The sequence below is a fragment of the Podarcis tiliguerta genome (assembly GCF_965153285.1).
Source record: "Podarcis tiliguerta genome assembly, chromosome: 1".
NCBI lineage: Eukaryota > Metazoa > Chordata > Lepidosauria > Squamata > Lacertidae > Podarcis > Podarcis tiliguerta.
In genome coordinates this window covers 124,737,521-124,751,693 of record NC_139534.1, presented here as the reverse complement: position 1 = coordinate 124,751,693, position 14,173 = coordinate 124,737,521, and the positions used below count along the sequence as shown (strand labels likewise).

Genomic DNA, 14,173 nt, shown 5'->3' with positions numbered 1-14,173 from the left:
TGTTGTTTCAAGTGTAAAATAAAATTGAAAATTGAAAAAAAAGAGAGAGAAGTACAATGTTGTGCGGACTGTTCACACAATTTGCATCCACAAAGCGACACCAAGTCCACAATAAATTGCTGTGAGGAAGTGTCCCCAGCCTTAAAATATATGCCTCATACTCATGTTTGATCTGAGAATGCACAGGGTGGGGCTGATTTTCGTAGGAGGGCATTCCCGGGGAGAGAAGGGTTAACGCACCATGGTCCCCATTAAAACTGGGGTCTTCTTGCGCTCCGTATTTTAATCTTAATGCCAGTTGATGAATGCCCATTGATGCTGCACACATCTGCAGGATTCAGGAATTATGAGGTTACAGTCATACCTTGAGTTACAGACTCTTCAGGTTTTGTTTTTTCGGGTTATGGACCGCCGAAACCCGGAAGTACTGGAATGGGTTACCTCTGGGTTTTGATGGTTGCGCATGCACAGAAGCACTAAATCACGCTTTGCGCATGTGCCGAATCACAACCTGCACATGCGCAGAGGCACCGCTGCAGGTTGCGAACATGCACCCCACACGGATGACTTTCGCAACCCGAGCATCCGCTGTATTTTTCTTGAGCATTAAAGTGCATTTTCATGTATGTTAATCTTTCTTCCCCCTCCTCCTTTTTCGGGTCAAAACTTTCTTGTCTCCCCCTCCCCTTCCTAGATGGCATTTGAAGATTCGGAGCAAAAGCAAAGCATTCTCAGCGCAATTTATCCAGAGTTGGAGGAGTTCTCCTCTTTAATTGAAACTGGCTGCACGGTGAAGATGCTGAACAAAGTAAACGAGCAAGTTAAAGCCTTGCAACAGAAGATATTGGAGATTCTTCCCCACATCCAGCACTTGGCTGATGTAAGTGTGGGTGTCTCTTGCAAGAGAGTGGATTCTCTTTGGTTTTGCAGGATATAGATGTACCGTATTTTCGCTCTATAAGACGCACCAGACCACAAGACGCACCTAGTTTTTGGAGGAGGAAAACGAGGAAAAAAGTATTCTGAATCTCAGAAGCCAGAACAGCAAGAGGGATCGCTGTGCAGTGAAAGCAGCAATCCCTCTTGCTGTTCTGGCTTCTGGGATAGCTGCGCAGCCTGCATTCACTCCATAAGACGCACACACATTTCCCCTTACTTTTTAGGAGGGGGAAAGTGAGTCTTATAGAGCAAAAAATACGGTACTTGGTGACAATGCATTAGTTATTTTCTTGAAGCACTATTACTCCTCTTCCATTTTTCCCTTTCCTTCCTTTTTCCTTTTTAACAAACATGGCCGTATGCCCTCTTAAACAACCCAACAGTAAAATCAGCAGCAACTAGGCCCCTGACAACCTTCGAAAACCTCCTCCTGCCAACAAAGGGAAACGGTAAAGGGACGGTATCCGCAATATACAAAATACTACTCCAAAATCCCGCAAATCCCCTAGATGCAATCAAAAAACAATGGGAGAATGACATAGGCTATGAGATTAACCCCACTCAATGGACCACAATGTGGTCTAAACCCCCCTTTAAATCCATATCAACGAAAAGAAAAGAACTCACACTGAAACTCACCTACAGGTGGAACCTAACACCAAGGAAACTAGCGCTAATACACCCAGGAACCTCACCAAAATGCTGGAGAGGGTGCACCTCCACAGGCACATACCTCCACATGTGGTGGGAGTGTCCCAAAATCCAACTATTCTGGACAACAGCCATACAAGAAATATGTAAAATAACTAAGCAAGTAATAGACATCACCCCAGAATTGGCCCTACTAAACATCTTCCAAGACAACAATGCCCATTTACACCACAAAGAACTCACAACCCACCTACTCTCAGCAGCCAGAAGCATCATAGCCAGACACTGGAGAGACCTGTCAGGAGTAAGTATGGACCAATGGTACCAAATAGTATGGGAAACAGCCCTACTAGAAAAATTAACTAATAAACTGAAACTGACACGGGGACAAACAGAAGAAGACGCCTTCACCCCGGTATGGCTCCCCTTTATCACATACACAGCCCAACAGGACAATGACAATAATCCACCAACAGCATACAAATCAATATGGCTAACCTGATCCAAAACACCCACCCACCTCACTCACACACGAAAACAAAGATCACCACAGCCAATCACAAGCAAACAATCACACCCTAGGCCAACCCCAACCTCTCTCACCACCAAAGGAACACAAGTGAACAACACAAACAACGCTGACCCCAAACTCTACATACATTAAACATAATAGAAACACCGCCACCCGACCCCACCCCCTTCCATTTTCCCTCTCTCCACCCCCCCTTTCTTTTTTCTTTTATTCTCCCCCTAATGTCTCAACAAATGAAATGGATTTGTAAAAATGTTACATGGAAAAACAACAACGAGGCATTACACTTACTTCTGTAAAACAAGAAAATCCTTAATAAAATATCAAGATAAAAAAAAAAAAACATGGCCGTTGGGGTCTTGGGTATGTTTGTGCCTTTTGCAAGAGAACCAGGATTGTTGAATCAAGACTGTAGTGCATTATTCGATGAAGGCTGTACCAGGAAAACAGGTATCACCTGGAATGATGCTCATGGGATGTGCAGCTTCTTAAAGATGAATAAAAGAGACCTTTCGGAACCTGCACTTGCAAGGTTTAGCTTTTAATAGTCTTTGGTGGACAATCCCATAAATGATGTGAATGTTTCTCAAAATGTAGGAGGTGGAAGCTATTGAATCTGAAGTGAAAAAAATGGAGAAGGATGTGGACAAAATTAAGACTATCTTGTCCCCTTCGGAAGACACACTCGATCTTTCTCCTAAGGAACGTCTTAAACATGGCCAGGTGAGTTAGCTCATAAAAGTGGCTATTAATTAATATTGGAAAATGTTAAGCTGCTTTCTGCATATCAGCTTAGATTATCTGCGTATCCAGACCGGTAGTGCCTCCTTCTTCTGACATCAGCTCACCTGGGTGAGTGGCAGTGGGTCTTTCCAATCGCCTGGTTACCTGGTCCTTCAGATCAGACATAGGGAACTCCCAATCCCGTGAGCTCAAAGAGGCCTGTTAAGGATCCTAATTTGGCCCACAAGGCCATTTGCCCCAAACCATGCCCAGCTACTGCACACCTGGCATTGTAAGTGATGTCATATGTAAGTGATGTCACACATATGACATCATTGTAAGTGATGTCATTGTAAGTGATGTCAGCAGGTAAGAACACAGCTGCAAAGGAGCCATCAGGGGCTGAAATTGTGCTCTTGTCGTTCCTTTGCAAGTGGGGCTCACTGACGGCACCCATCAACAGATTGGCACTGACACAGCCTCTCTGGGATTGGCTGCACTAAGGGGTTTCCTATTGGGAAATCCGTAAGGGCTTGCTTTTCACGCTGAAAGCCAACCCCTCTGAAGGCATGCATTCAATGCCAACCAACAGTTGACCTTCAGAGGGACTCAGTTCAAGCTCTGCTTCGTCCATGTTTTCCTCTATAGACAGCTTTGCCGCTTTCGATTAGCTGAAGTTGTCGCCTGATGCCATAATGATGCCAGGTGATTAAGAGGTAGGCGATTGACCAGGATCCAACCCATTGACTGGAAAATGTTCCTGACCCCTGCTTCAGAAGCAGCTGGGTTCAGTCTCTGCCATTTCCAGTTATAGAGAGATGCTAAGGATTGGATCAGGGAACTGTCTCATGCACAGTTCCTCCCATGTATTTTGAAAACTCAAGTTAACCCTCTTTTTAAAATAATTAGTATGTGTTCCTCTTTAATAATATTTTCCGAGATCATGTCTGTGAAATGTTCTGATCAACCTGAGCATTATTTCATACTTCCTCCCCCAACCCATTCAAACTTCATCCAGTTGCACTGATCCTGCACCTTACCTTTTCAGGTTATAATGGCCCATATCAGCCCCATGCAGAAGGCAATTGCTGAAATCCAGTCCTATAAAGAGAGTCTGAGGTTACCAGGCATGAGGCTGCAACCCCTCTCTGTGTTCCAAAGAACAAAGCAACTGTTGAAAGAGCTGAAGACCTTAGAAAGAATTACCAAGGAGCAAAACGCACTGCTTGAGGTAAAAGCAAATACGACGTAGGTGCTGGAGTGACAGAAAACATCCTGTCATGTTAAGTAATTTTAATGATGGTGATGATGATGATGATTTATTATTTATACCGCGCCCACCTGGGCGGCTTCCAACAGAATATTAAAATACAGTAATGCATCACACATTAAAAGCTTCCCTAAACAGGGCTGCCTTCAGATGTCTTCTAAAAGCCTGGTAGTTGTTGTTCTCTTTGACATCTTTGTGACTGGACAAGAATGTGACAGTCGGTGAACAAAGCACCTGTCTGGCAGGTCTTCTGCATCTGCTTTCGCTGATTATTTAACCCAAGGCACAAAACTTTGGAAATGCCTGGATTTTTAAAAGTTAACTTCACAGTTGTGCATCGTGTGCATTTCAGTTTCCACAATTGTCTTAAAAACGCATCGTGTTTACCCATTCAGAAACACAGACACCTCTCCTAAGCAGTGCAGCTCAGATATGAATCATGGCTGCACATCACACATTCTACATCACAGATCCACATCTGGACATTTTAGCTGCTTCTGCTGCTGCTTTCATTATTGCTTCAACAATGATTTCCCTCTGCCTGTTTTGAATACTTCATCTGTAGTACCATCGATATTAGGGCTACCATACGTCCTGATTTTCCCGGACATTACAGGGATTTCAAAGGTGGAATTTCTGAAAGGGGGCACTTTGTTCTGGATCTTAGAGAAGTCAATCAAAAAAGCACTTTTTGGGCGTTTTTGTAAAAGACCGCTCAACCACTTTGGGGTCTTCCTAACAACTGTTTTGGGGTCTCCTGGTTTTTACTTTCTGAAAAATGGCAACCCTGTATTCCCTAATGCAGCGAATGAAATATTGTCCTTTGTAAAACAAAATTTTAATTTTTTAAAACTTGTATTGATAAATGCAATACTTACAAACACCAACCAGAAAACCAGAACACTAAACAAACTTATTATACATAGATACATACAACTCTCAGCTTAGATTACAAAAAAAGAAAACAAACATACAAACTAAATATACAGACATAAATTTTGACTTCACCTATATGTGGCTTCCTTTGTTTCTTTTCTTCTTTTCACTGTGTTATCAATATTATTTTTGACTATCTCATCTTATACCCATTTCTTCTTAATTTTTTACTCTATACATTTCATTCATTGCATATTGATATATTAATACCAGAACAATATTTTTTGATGTATTCCTCCACGCAAGTCCTCTCCTCTATCAGTTTTTGGTCTATTTGGCGTCTTACCACTGCTGTAAGTCTTGCTGATTCTATATATTCACAAAATCTTATTTGCCATTCTCTTATTGAGGGAGTTTTTTTTCCTCCCTTCCAATTTTTTGCTATAATCATTCTGGCTGCAGCGGTTGCATATAAGAAAACTTTTTTCCTAGCGGCAGGAATGTCAGTCGATATAATTCCCAAGAGGTACGCCTCTGTTTTTTTCCGTAATTCTATGAGCAAATTCAGTTGCCTCTGCAGACGCTTAACTGTGAAGTGCTTCCATCACTCAGCGTAGACAGTCTTAGGGCTGAATGGTGGCCTGACCTGTTACGAAGCAACTCCACCTCTTTTCTCTGTTTTAGTTTCCTTAATGTGTTGACTCGTCCTTTATGAGCTGGACATGGGTGCAGTCTGTGCAGTGTGGGTGTTTGATGGTTTATTAGGTTACGGGGCCATGTGTTCCACCGCCCACTTCGAAACAGCTAATAGTAATTACTGTTTTACAGCCCATTGTGAAAGAGCTGGAAGAGAGCGAGCAAGAAATAGACTCTCTGAAGCAGTTCCAGTTCCTGAGGAGTGGCTCGGATGAATTGGCTACAGAAATCCCATGGCCTGCTCAGGCAGCCTCCTACCCAGAGGTGAGGTTTGCATCCCTCCTCCTCCATCTGTGCTGGATGCCTGCTGTGCTCTGAACTTAACTGCAGTATCTAAAACTCCCATCGGCCTCAGTCAGCATGGCTGGTTGCCAGGGATGATGGGAGTTGTAGTCCCAATGATAACAGGTTGCCTACCTGTCAGGGAACTGCCATCGGAGCGGGAGGCGGTGAGGGGGCTCACGGATGATAGTGGAGAGGGCCCTAGTAGGAGGAGGGATAGCCCATCCGCTGGGGAAGGAAATCAGCGTAACACCAGTGGAGAAGGGGAGGAGATAGAGGAAGCAGAGAGGTGGCTCCAGGACTCTTCGCAGGAGACCAGCGGAGAGAGGACAAGTGCTCCTTTGCCCACACCCACCCTGCGCAGAAAGCTTTCGCGCAGGCAACAGGGGAGGAGACTGGGCGTCAAGCAGCTTTTATGTTGGAAGCGGTTTAAGAAACGCCCACTGACGGATTCTGCCAGCGACTGAGGCAGCCACAGAATAGAGGCTGTCCTGTCAGAAAGAGTTCAACCATGCAACCTAGCCATGAGTAAAGGCAACTTACGCACAAGCAATCCCTAGAACCATTACACTACCCTTTCATCATTCCTCCTCTGGTGTGTTCCAGTGTGTTCATTGGCTCTTTCCAGAGTCCTTCCCTCCCCGCTTCTCCATCTGCCACGTAAATTAACTGGAACCACCCAGAGTGCTAATTGTTTTACATTTCTCTAGCTAATTGCATTTCAGACTCAAAACTGTAAACAATGTGAAGGGGCGGTTCCAGAAAGAGGTGAATATTTCCTAATTGGAAATTTTCCAACTGGAGGAGTCAGCTGCAGAAAAGATGATGCAGAGATAAATAGAAAACATGGCCGAATTGTATACCCTTTTCTTTTCTTTTTTTTAAAAAGCAGACCAATGAAACAGCTGTTCTCTTTTGAAGCTTAGGAGACTGGAATAGATTTTTGATCCCAAACTTATTAGCAGCTGCTAAAATAACAACATGTGTGTGCGTTGAAACAGATGAATGTGTTAAACTGAAATCTTGTTAAGGCTTTGGGAGGACTGGAAAAGGACGAAACAGTTTCATTGAAAATGGACTTAAGGTTATAATGTAGCCTTATGAGGCTTTGCCCTCGGGTGGGGAAAAAAATTGCGCCCGGGAAAGGGAAAATGGGAGTCAACAGACACTCAAGGATTAGTTTCGGAGAAAAAGCTTTATTTCTACCATCCATGAACTGGTAGAAGGAGCAAGTGTGATAGATTCACAAAAATGCACGGGTTCACAGTCATTTGCAAAGAGCATATATTCCTCTTCCAGTTCCCTCTCCTTTCTCCTCCTTCTCCGAAGTCCTACCCCATGTTGAGTTCCCCTGAGCATGAACAGAAAGCTCCTATCTTTGGGACTATTGTGGACTCTTGGCAGCCTTCCCAGGAAAGGGGAATGAGAGCGACTCAGCATGTCCAAAGATGTTGCAACCGAATGAGATAAAGGGCAGTTCTCAGGCTTGAGTATTCTTGGCAATGACAGAGCCTATTTATTAGCCTTTTGAAGCCGCCTTGTACTGATAAAAGAAGAACATTTTTCCTATGCATCTTGTGAGAAGAGCAGAGAAAAGCTGTTTTGGATTTTTTAGAAGACAAAAGGAATTTTGGACAGTTTTGAGGCCTGGTTGGGTAGGGTGACTTCGGGCCTAGGTGGGGTCACCTGTCCTCACCTCCTTCAATAATACTAGTTAAAAGTATGAGAAAGCAGTTTCCTCGGAATTCACTTGGACTTAGCTTAGTACAGTGGTGCCTCGCAAGACGAAATTAATTCGTTCTGCGAGTTTTTTCGTCTTGTGAATTTTTCCGTCTTGCGAAGCACCACTGTGTATTGACGGTTTCCCATAGGAATGCATTGGCGGTTTTAAAAAAAAGGCGCAAGACGTTTCGTCTTGCGAAGCAAGCCCATAGGGAAATCCGTCTTGCGAAGCAACTCAGAAAATGAAAAACTCTTTCGTCTTGCGAGGCATTCGTCTTGCGAGGTACCACTGTACAGCCATACCTTGGGTTGAATGTGCTTCAAGCTGAGCGCTTTCAGATTGCGCTCCGTGGAAACCCAGAAGTAATGGAGCGTGTTAGTTCCAGGTTTCGCCACTCACACTTGCGCAGACGCTCAAAATGATGTCACGCGCATGCACGGAAGCGGCAAAACGTGACCCGTGCACGTCCAGACGCACAGTCACATCTTATGTTCCGTTCAGGATGCAAACGGGGCTCCGGAACGGATCCCGTTCGCATCCCAAGGTACCACTGTATTCTGGTACACATTGTATAGCATATACTAATATTAATATACCCATTCTCAGAATGTGGATCCTAATGTAGCCATAATGTCACCACACACAGAGAAAGAGAAGCAACAAACAGGCTTAGGGAGAAATCAGAAGTTCTCAGAAACACAACACATTTTTAGGGAGGTAACAAGGGTCCAGAATGATGATTGACTCTTGGCAGAGTTGAGGGAGGGAGCTAAAATTGAGTATGTAAGGGAGAAACAGAATGGAATGTTCAGAAAGAGATTCAGGGTTGGTGGGAGGAGCACTCCATGCTTCAGCTTTTTGTTGCAGATCCCAGAATTTTTTGAATTTTGATTCAGACAAAAAAACAAACAAAACAGTTTTACAATTTAGTTTCTTCAGATGTATGGATATTACATTAGCAAGCATTGGGCCCGCTGCACTCTGAGCTCAACACAGCGGGATCCCATTCTGTAAGGGCACAGCAGCAGGGGAAGTGCTGGCCAGGTGGGGAATGGCCTGTGCCCAAAGCCCTCCTGCCCATGCAGTGCCAGCTTTAATAAGCCTGTAGCAGCCATTTGGAATTTGGGACGCGGGTGGCGCTGTGGGTAAAAGCCTCAGCGCCTAGGGCTTGCCGATCGAAAGGTCGGCGGTTCAAATCCCCGTGGCGGGGTGCGCTCCCGTTGTTTGGTCCCAGCGCCTGCCAACCTAGCAGTTCGAAAGCACTCCTGGGTGCAAGTAGATAAATAGGGACCGCTTACCAGCGGGAAGGTAAACGGTGTTTCCGTGTGCGGCTCTGGCGAGCCAGAGCAGCGATGTCACGCTGGCCACGTGACCCGGAAGTGTCTGCGGACAGCGCTGGCCCCCGGCCTCTTGAGTGAGATGGGCGCACAACCCTAGAGTCTGTCAAGACTGGCCCGTACGGGCAGGGGTACCTTTACCTTTAGCCATTTGGAATTATACCAGGTGGTGGGGTGGCACACTCTTCTTTCTCCTGTGAGCAGCCGAAGGGGAGCTGTTAAGGAAGAAATGGGGACTCAAATGGATTAGCTGGATAGAGGGGAACACAAGAGTATACTATATAGGTGGAAAAGCAAGGAAATGACTAGGCCGTGCAACTATGCTAACCCCTTTCGGCTCTCCAAATTACAGCAACATTAGTAGCAGTGTCACATTTCGCACCTACTGCAATGTATATACTAGTCTAAAGCCCTAATTAGATTGCATAATTGCCTGGTGGTTAGGATGATTCCTTCCTACATACAAATAATCTATTCAGTGAGGACACAGAAACAGAGAAGCAGAGACAGGGAAGGATGCCCTGCTTGCATTTTCTTGGGGTATTTTCCGGCTTCTTGTGTAAAAACTACACAGACCTCTTAATTCCTGGTTTTGTGCCACTTGGAATAGGAGGGAAATGTTGTTGTTGTTGTTTTAAAAAAACCTTCTGGACTTTCAGGAAGTGCTAGTGTATTATAGTTGACCTATCTAGATTAGTGACTGAGCCTGTCAAAGGAAGAACTCCTGAGCATTCACCCTCCAGGAATTCTGCTCCCACAAGCCTCACATGTCCATTTGCCACCCAGAGTGGTGCTCTTTACTGAAGCTCCACATTGCCTGGCAAGCCATGGCCGGTCGAAGACACATCCAGAAGGCTCTTGTTTTCATGCTGAGGCCTTTGCTCTGGTTTTCAGCAGCAATGGGGCGCTACTTCCGCGTAGGACAGAGAGCCAGTAGGAACTGTGGAGACCAGGCTCCAGTAAGATGCCATAAACTATTTGCTATTTCCTTCCCTTTTTGCGCTTCCCCTCCCCGCCCTTGTGGAAAAAATGTCACATCTGAGCATCGTTGTTCCTTAGGGCGAGGAGATGGAAGACATAAAGCAGCGGATCTCTCTCCTTTGCCAGAGGAAAGAGGACATTCTCACGAGGATGAAGAATGCCTTGGTGGAGCTACACCAGAGGCCAGAGCAGCCTGAACTAGAGGAGGACATTTTGGAATCCCCGGAGCCAGAAGAACGTGGAGCTGGTGCTGATTGGCAGGTAAGTGGATACCGAGCCAGTGTGGTGTGGTGGTTAAGAGCGGTAGACTTGTAATCTGGTGAACCGGGTTCGCGCCCCTGCTCCTCCACATGAGCTGCTGGGTGATCTTGGGCCAGTCACACTTCTCTGAAGTCTCTCAGCCTCACTCACCTCACAGAGTGTTTGTTGTGGGGGAGGAAGGGAAAGGAGATTGTTAGACACTTTGAGACTCCTTCGGGTCGCGATAAAGCGGGATATCAAATCCAAACTCTTCTTCTTCAAGCGGTTTTGTAGGAGTATGTTCAGAGAAATGAGGAAGCCCTTCTAGATACTGGTTATTTTAGGCCGGATCTGCTTCTTACCAGAGTTTCAGGTCCATTTGCCATACAAAATGGCATCTTTGTTTTGTGTATATCCCCAGCTCCATTGTAGCTTGTATTAAGGGTCATTAGTTTGTATGTTTCTCCTCCCTCAGTTCCACATCATTAGATGGAAGATGTTGGGGAAGTGTGTGATGCTGGGAACTGGGGAAGAACCAAACATAAACATGGAGATAGATCTGGTGGTAAGGATGTAGGAAGGCTGCTGGATCTAGCCAATGGTACATCCAGTCCACCATCTTGTTCTCAAATTAGTCAACCAGGTGCCTCTTCTGGGAAGCCTCTAAACAAGGCATGGGTGCTAGTCTCACTTGTATTGTTGTTGTTTAGTCGTTCAGTCGTGTCCGACTCTTCGTGACCCCATGGACCAGAGCACGCCAGGCACTTCTGTCTTCCACTGCCACCCGCAGTTTGGTCAAACTCATGTTTGTAGCTTCGAGAACACTGTCTAACCATCTCGTCCTCTGTCGTCCTCTTCTCCTTGTGCCCTCCCCTCCATCTTTCCCAACATCAGGGTCTTTTCCAGTGAGTCTTCTCTTCTCATGAGGTGGCCAGAGTATTGGAGCCTCAGCTTCACAATCTGTCCTTCCAGTGAGCACTCAGGGCTGATTTCCTTAAGAATGGATGCGTTTGATCTTCTTGCAGTCCATGGGACTCTCAAGAGTCTCCTCCAGCACCATAATTCAAAAGCGTCAATTCTTCGGCAATCAGCCTTCTTTATGGTCCAGCTCTCACTTCCATACATCACTACTGGGAAAACCATAGCTTTAACTATACGGACCTTTGTTGGCAAGGTGATGTCTCTACTCTCACTTGTATTATACCATTTGCTGGGATATAATACTCACTTGTATTATATCCCAGCAAATGGTATTCGGAGGCATCCTTGAGGTGGAACGGAGCCATCATTCTTAATCATGTGGGTTATACAGTCATACCTCGGAAGTCGAACGGACTTCCAAAACGTTCAGAAACCAAAGTTTGGCTTCTGATTCGCTGCAGGAAGCTCCTGCAGCCAATCGGAAGCCCCGTCAGACGTTTGCCTTCCAAAAATAGTTTGCAAACCAGAACACTCACTTGCGGGTTTGTGGCGTTCAGGAGCCAAAACTTTCGAGAACTAAGCTGTTTGAAAACCAAGGTACACCTGTAGTTCCAGCCTTCAATATTGTGGAAATTTGCTGCTGGGCTTTCTGTTTCTATTTTTCAGTTGTTTCCATGCTACTGAGAAAAGGTATCGGTAGTTTTATACGTTGCAACTGTGAACTCAGAAAGGAAACAAAATGCTTGTTGCTTACAGATACATCAGATTAACAAACTCTTTAAGATGGATAAACAAATTGAATTTGCAGAACAAAAATCCCAATTCACAAGGGATTTATTTGATACAGTAAAGTAAAAGTATTATCAAAAACGTACAAACTGCTTCTATAGAGTGGGATACAAAAGAGGAATTTGTGAAATCAAGTATGACTGAATGGGCAGAGGATGTGGGTCGTAATGTTGATTATGAGCTTTGGGAGAATTTATGGATGGTAAATATGAATTTTATGGTGTGTTACACATTAAAGCAAAATATGATGAAAATGGCCCACTGGTGGTATTTAACACCTGCCAAACTAGCGAAAATGTTTTTTAAAAAAGAAAAGGTAAATGTTGAAAATGCAATGAAGCAGAGGGATCCTTTCCCCACATGTGGTCCTGTAAAGTAATCAGGGAATTCTGGGAAGTAATTTACAATGAATTAGAAAAAGATATTCAGATAAAGGATGCGGGTGGCGCTGTGGGTTACACCACAGAGCCTAGGACTTGCCGATCAGAAGGTCGGCAGTTCGAATCCCCGCGACGGGGTGAGCTCCCGTTGTTCGGTCCCTGCTCCTGCCCACCTAGCAGTTCGAAAGTACGTCAAAGTGCAAGTAGATAAATAGGTACCGCTCTGGCGGGAAGGTAAACAGTGTTTCCGTTTACTGCTATGGTTCGCCAGAAGTGGCTTAATCATGCTGGCCACATGACCCGGAAGCTGTACGCCGGCTCCCTCAGCCAATAAAGCGAGATGAGCGCCGCAACCCCAGAGTCAGTTACGACTGGACCTAACGGTCAGGGGTCCCTTTACCTTTATTCAGATAAACCTTCCCAAAAAAAGCCCAAGGCATTCCTTTGGGGAATGGTAACAACAGAGCTCCCTACAAAACAAAACAAAAAATTATTATATGCCACCACTGCGCCTAGAATCCTATTGGCACAAAGGTGGAAAACGAGAACCAAGGAAGAGTAGCAGTTTAAAACGCTTGAATATGCTGAATTGGCAGGCATAACGAACAGGGAAAGAGAAAAGGACAATAAAGAATATAAGGAGGATTGGAAAATGTTTTTTTAATATTTTAAGAACCCGTATAAACAAGTAAATAACCTAGCAGGTCTTGAGTAAAAGCAGCAGAATTAGGAGCTAATAGAATTTAACAGCATAAGAAATTCAAAAATTAAAAATTTGGAATACCTGATTTAATAGAAAAATAAAGAAACCAGGAAAAGGGTGAAAGGGGAGTCACCAGGTATTTAGTTGTACGTTGAGACTGGTATGAAAGCTGTACAATTTGGGGGGGGGGGGAGACAGAAGGGAATGTGTGAGAGAGATATATTTGCCTCTGTACAGTGGTACCTCAGGTTAAGTACTTAATTCATTCTGGAGGTCCGTACTTAACCTGAAACTGTTCTTAACCTGAAGCACCACTTTAGCTAATGGGACCTCCCGCTGCTGTCATGCCGCCGGAGCACGATTTCTGTTCTCATCCTAAAGCAAAGTTAACCTGAAGCACTATTTCTGGGTTAGCGGAGTCTGTAATCTGAAGTGTCTGTAACCTGAAGCATATGTAACCTGAGGTACCACTGTATTAAAAATGCAAGTAAAACAAAAACGAAAATGCTTGTTTTACATGATTACAAGGTGGAGGTTGTTATCAGTGGTGGTTATACTAAGGCAGGGCTGGGGAAGCTCTCACCTGTGGGCCAAATTTGGCTCACAGGCCTGTTTTCCCTAAACCCTGCCCACATGCCCTGCCAGTTAAGGTCATAAGTCTCTAGTACTGGGACTGTCGGGTACTTATGAAGCACTGCACAAGGGACCTTGGCAGGTTGGTGGGACAGCTCACCTGTCAGTCATCTAGCAGCATCATGACATCCGGCGACTGGCAGGTGGGTTGACCCACCTGCCATAGTTGGCCTGCTGGTGTGGGACCAGATAGCAATTTGGTCCACTGGCCCCAAAAGGTTTTCCCCCTACCCCGTCCTAAGGCAACCAGCCAGCTGGTTTTCCCACCCCACCCAACTCCCTTTGATTGTCATGGGTCATTCATGATTCGTTATAGCATTTGTTTATTATTGGTTTATTACACTGGGATGGGAAAATGAATGGCAGGGTTGGTTAGGGGGAGGTCTTTCAGATCACCTCGGTTTCTCATTCACCCCTGGATCGCATGTAAACAAATCAGAAATTGAAATTAGTTTGTGGGGTTTTTGCGTAAGAGAACTGATATAAACCTGCTTTCC

General features: G+C 45.0%; 1 protein-coding gene across 1 annotated transcript in view; it reads left to right on the top strand.

Annotated features, from left to right (window-relative positions):
* The window catches only part of SYNE2 (spectrin repeat containing nuclear envelope protein 2), a 256,839-nt gene that overhangs the window by 137,651 nt on the left and 105,015 nt on the right, over window positions 1-14,173 (top strand). The window contains exons 56-60 of the mRNA XM_083432892.1: window positions 695-880; window positions 2,720-2,845; window positions 3,894-4,076; window positions 5,820-5,951; window positions 10,089-10,271. Of these exons, the coding sequence (XP_083289018.1) occupies window positions 695-880; window positions 2,720-2,845; window positions 3,894-4,076; window positions 5,820-5,951; window positions 10,089-10,271 (810 nt within the window). The remainder of the gene's footprint in view (window positions 1-694; window positions 881-2,719; window positions 2,846-3,893; window positions 4,077-5,819; window positions 5,952-10,088; window positions 10,272-14,173) is intronic.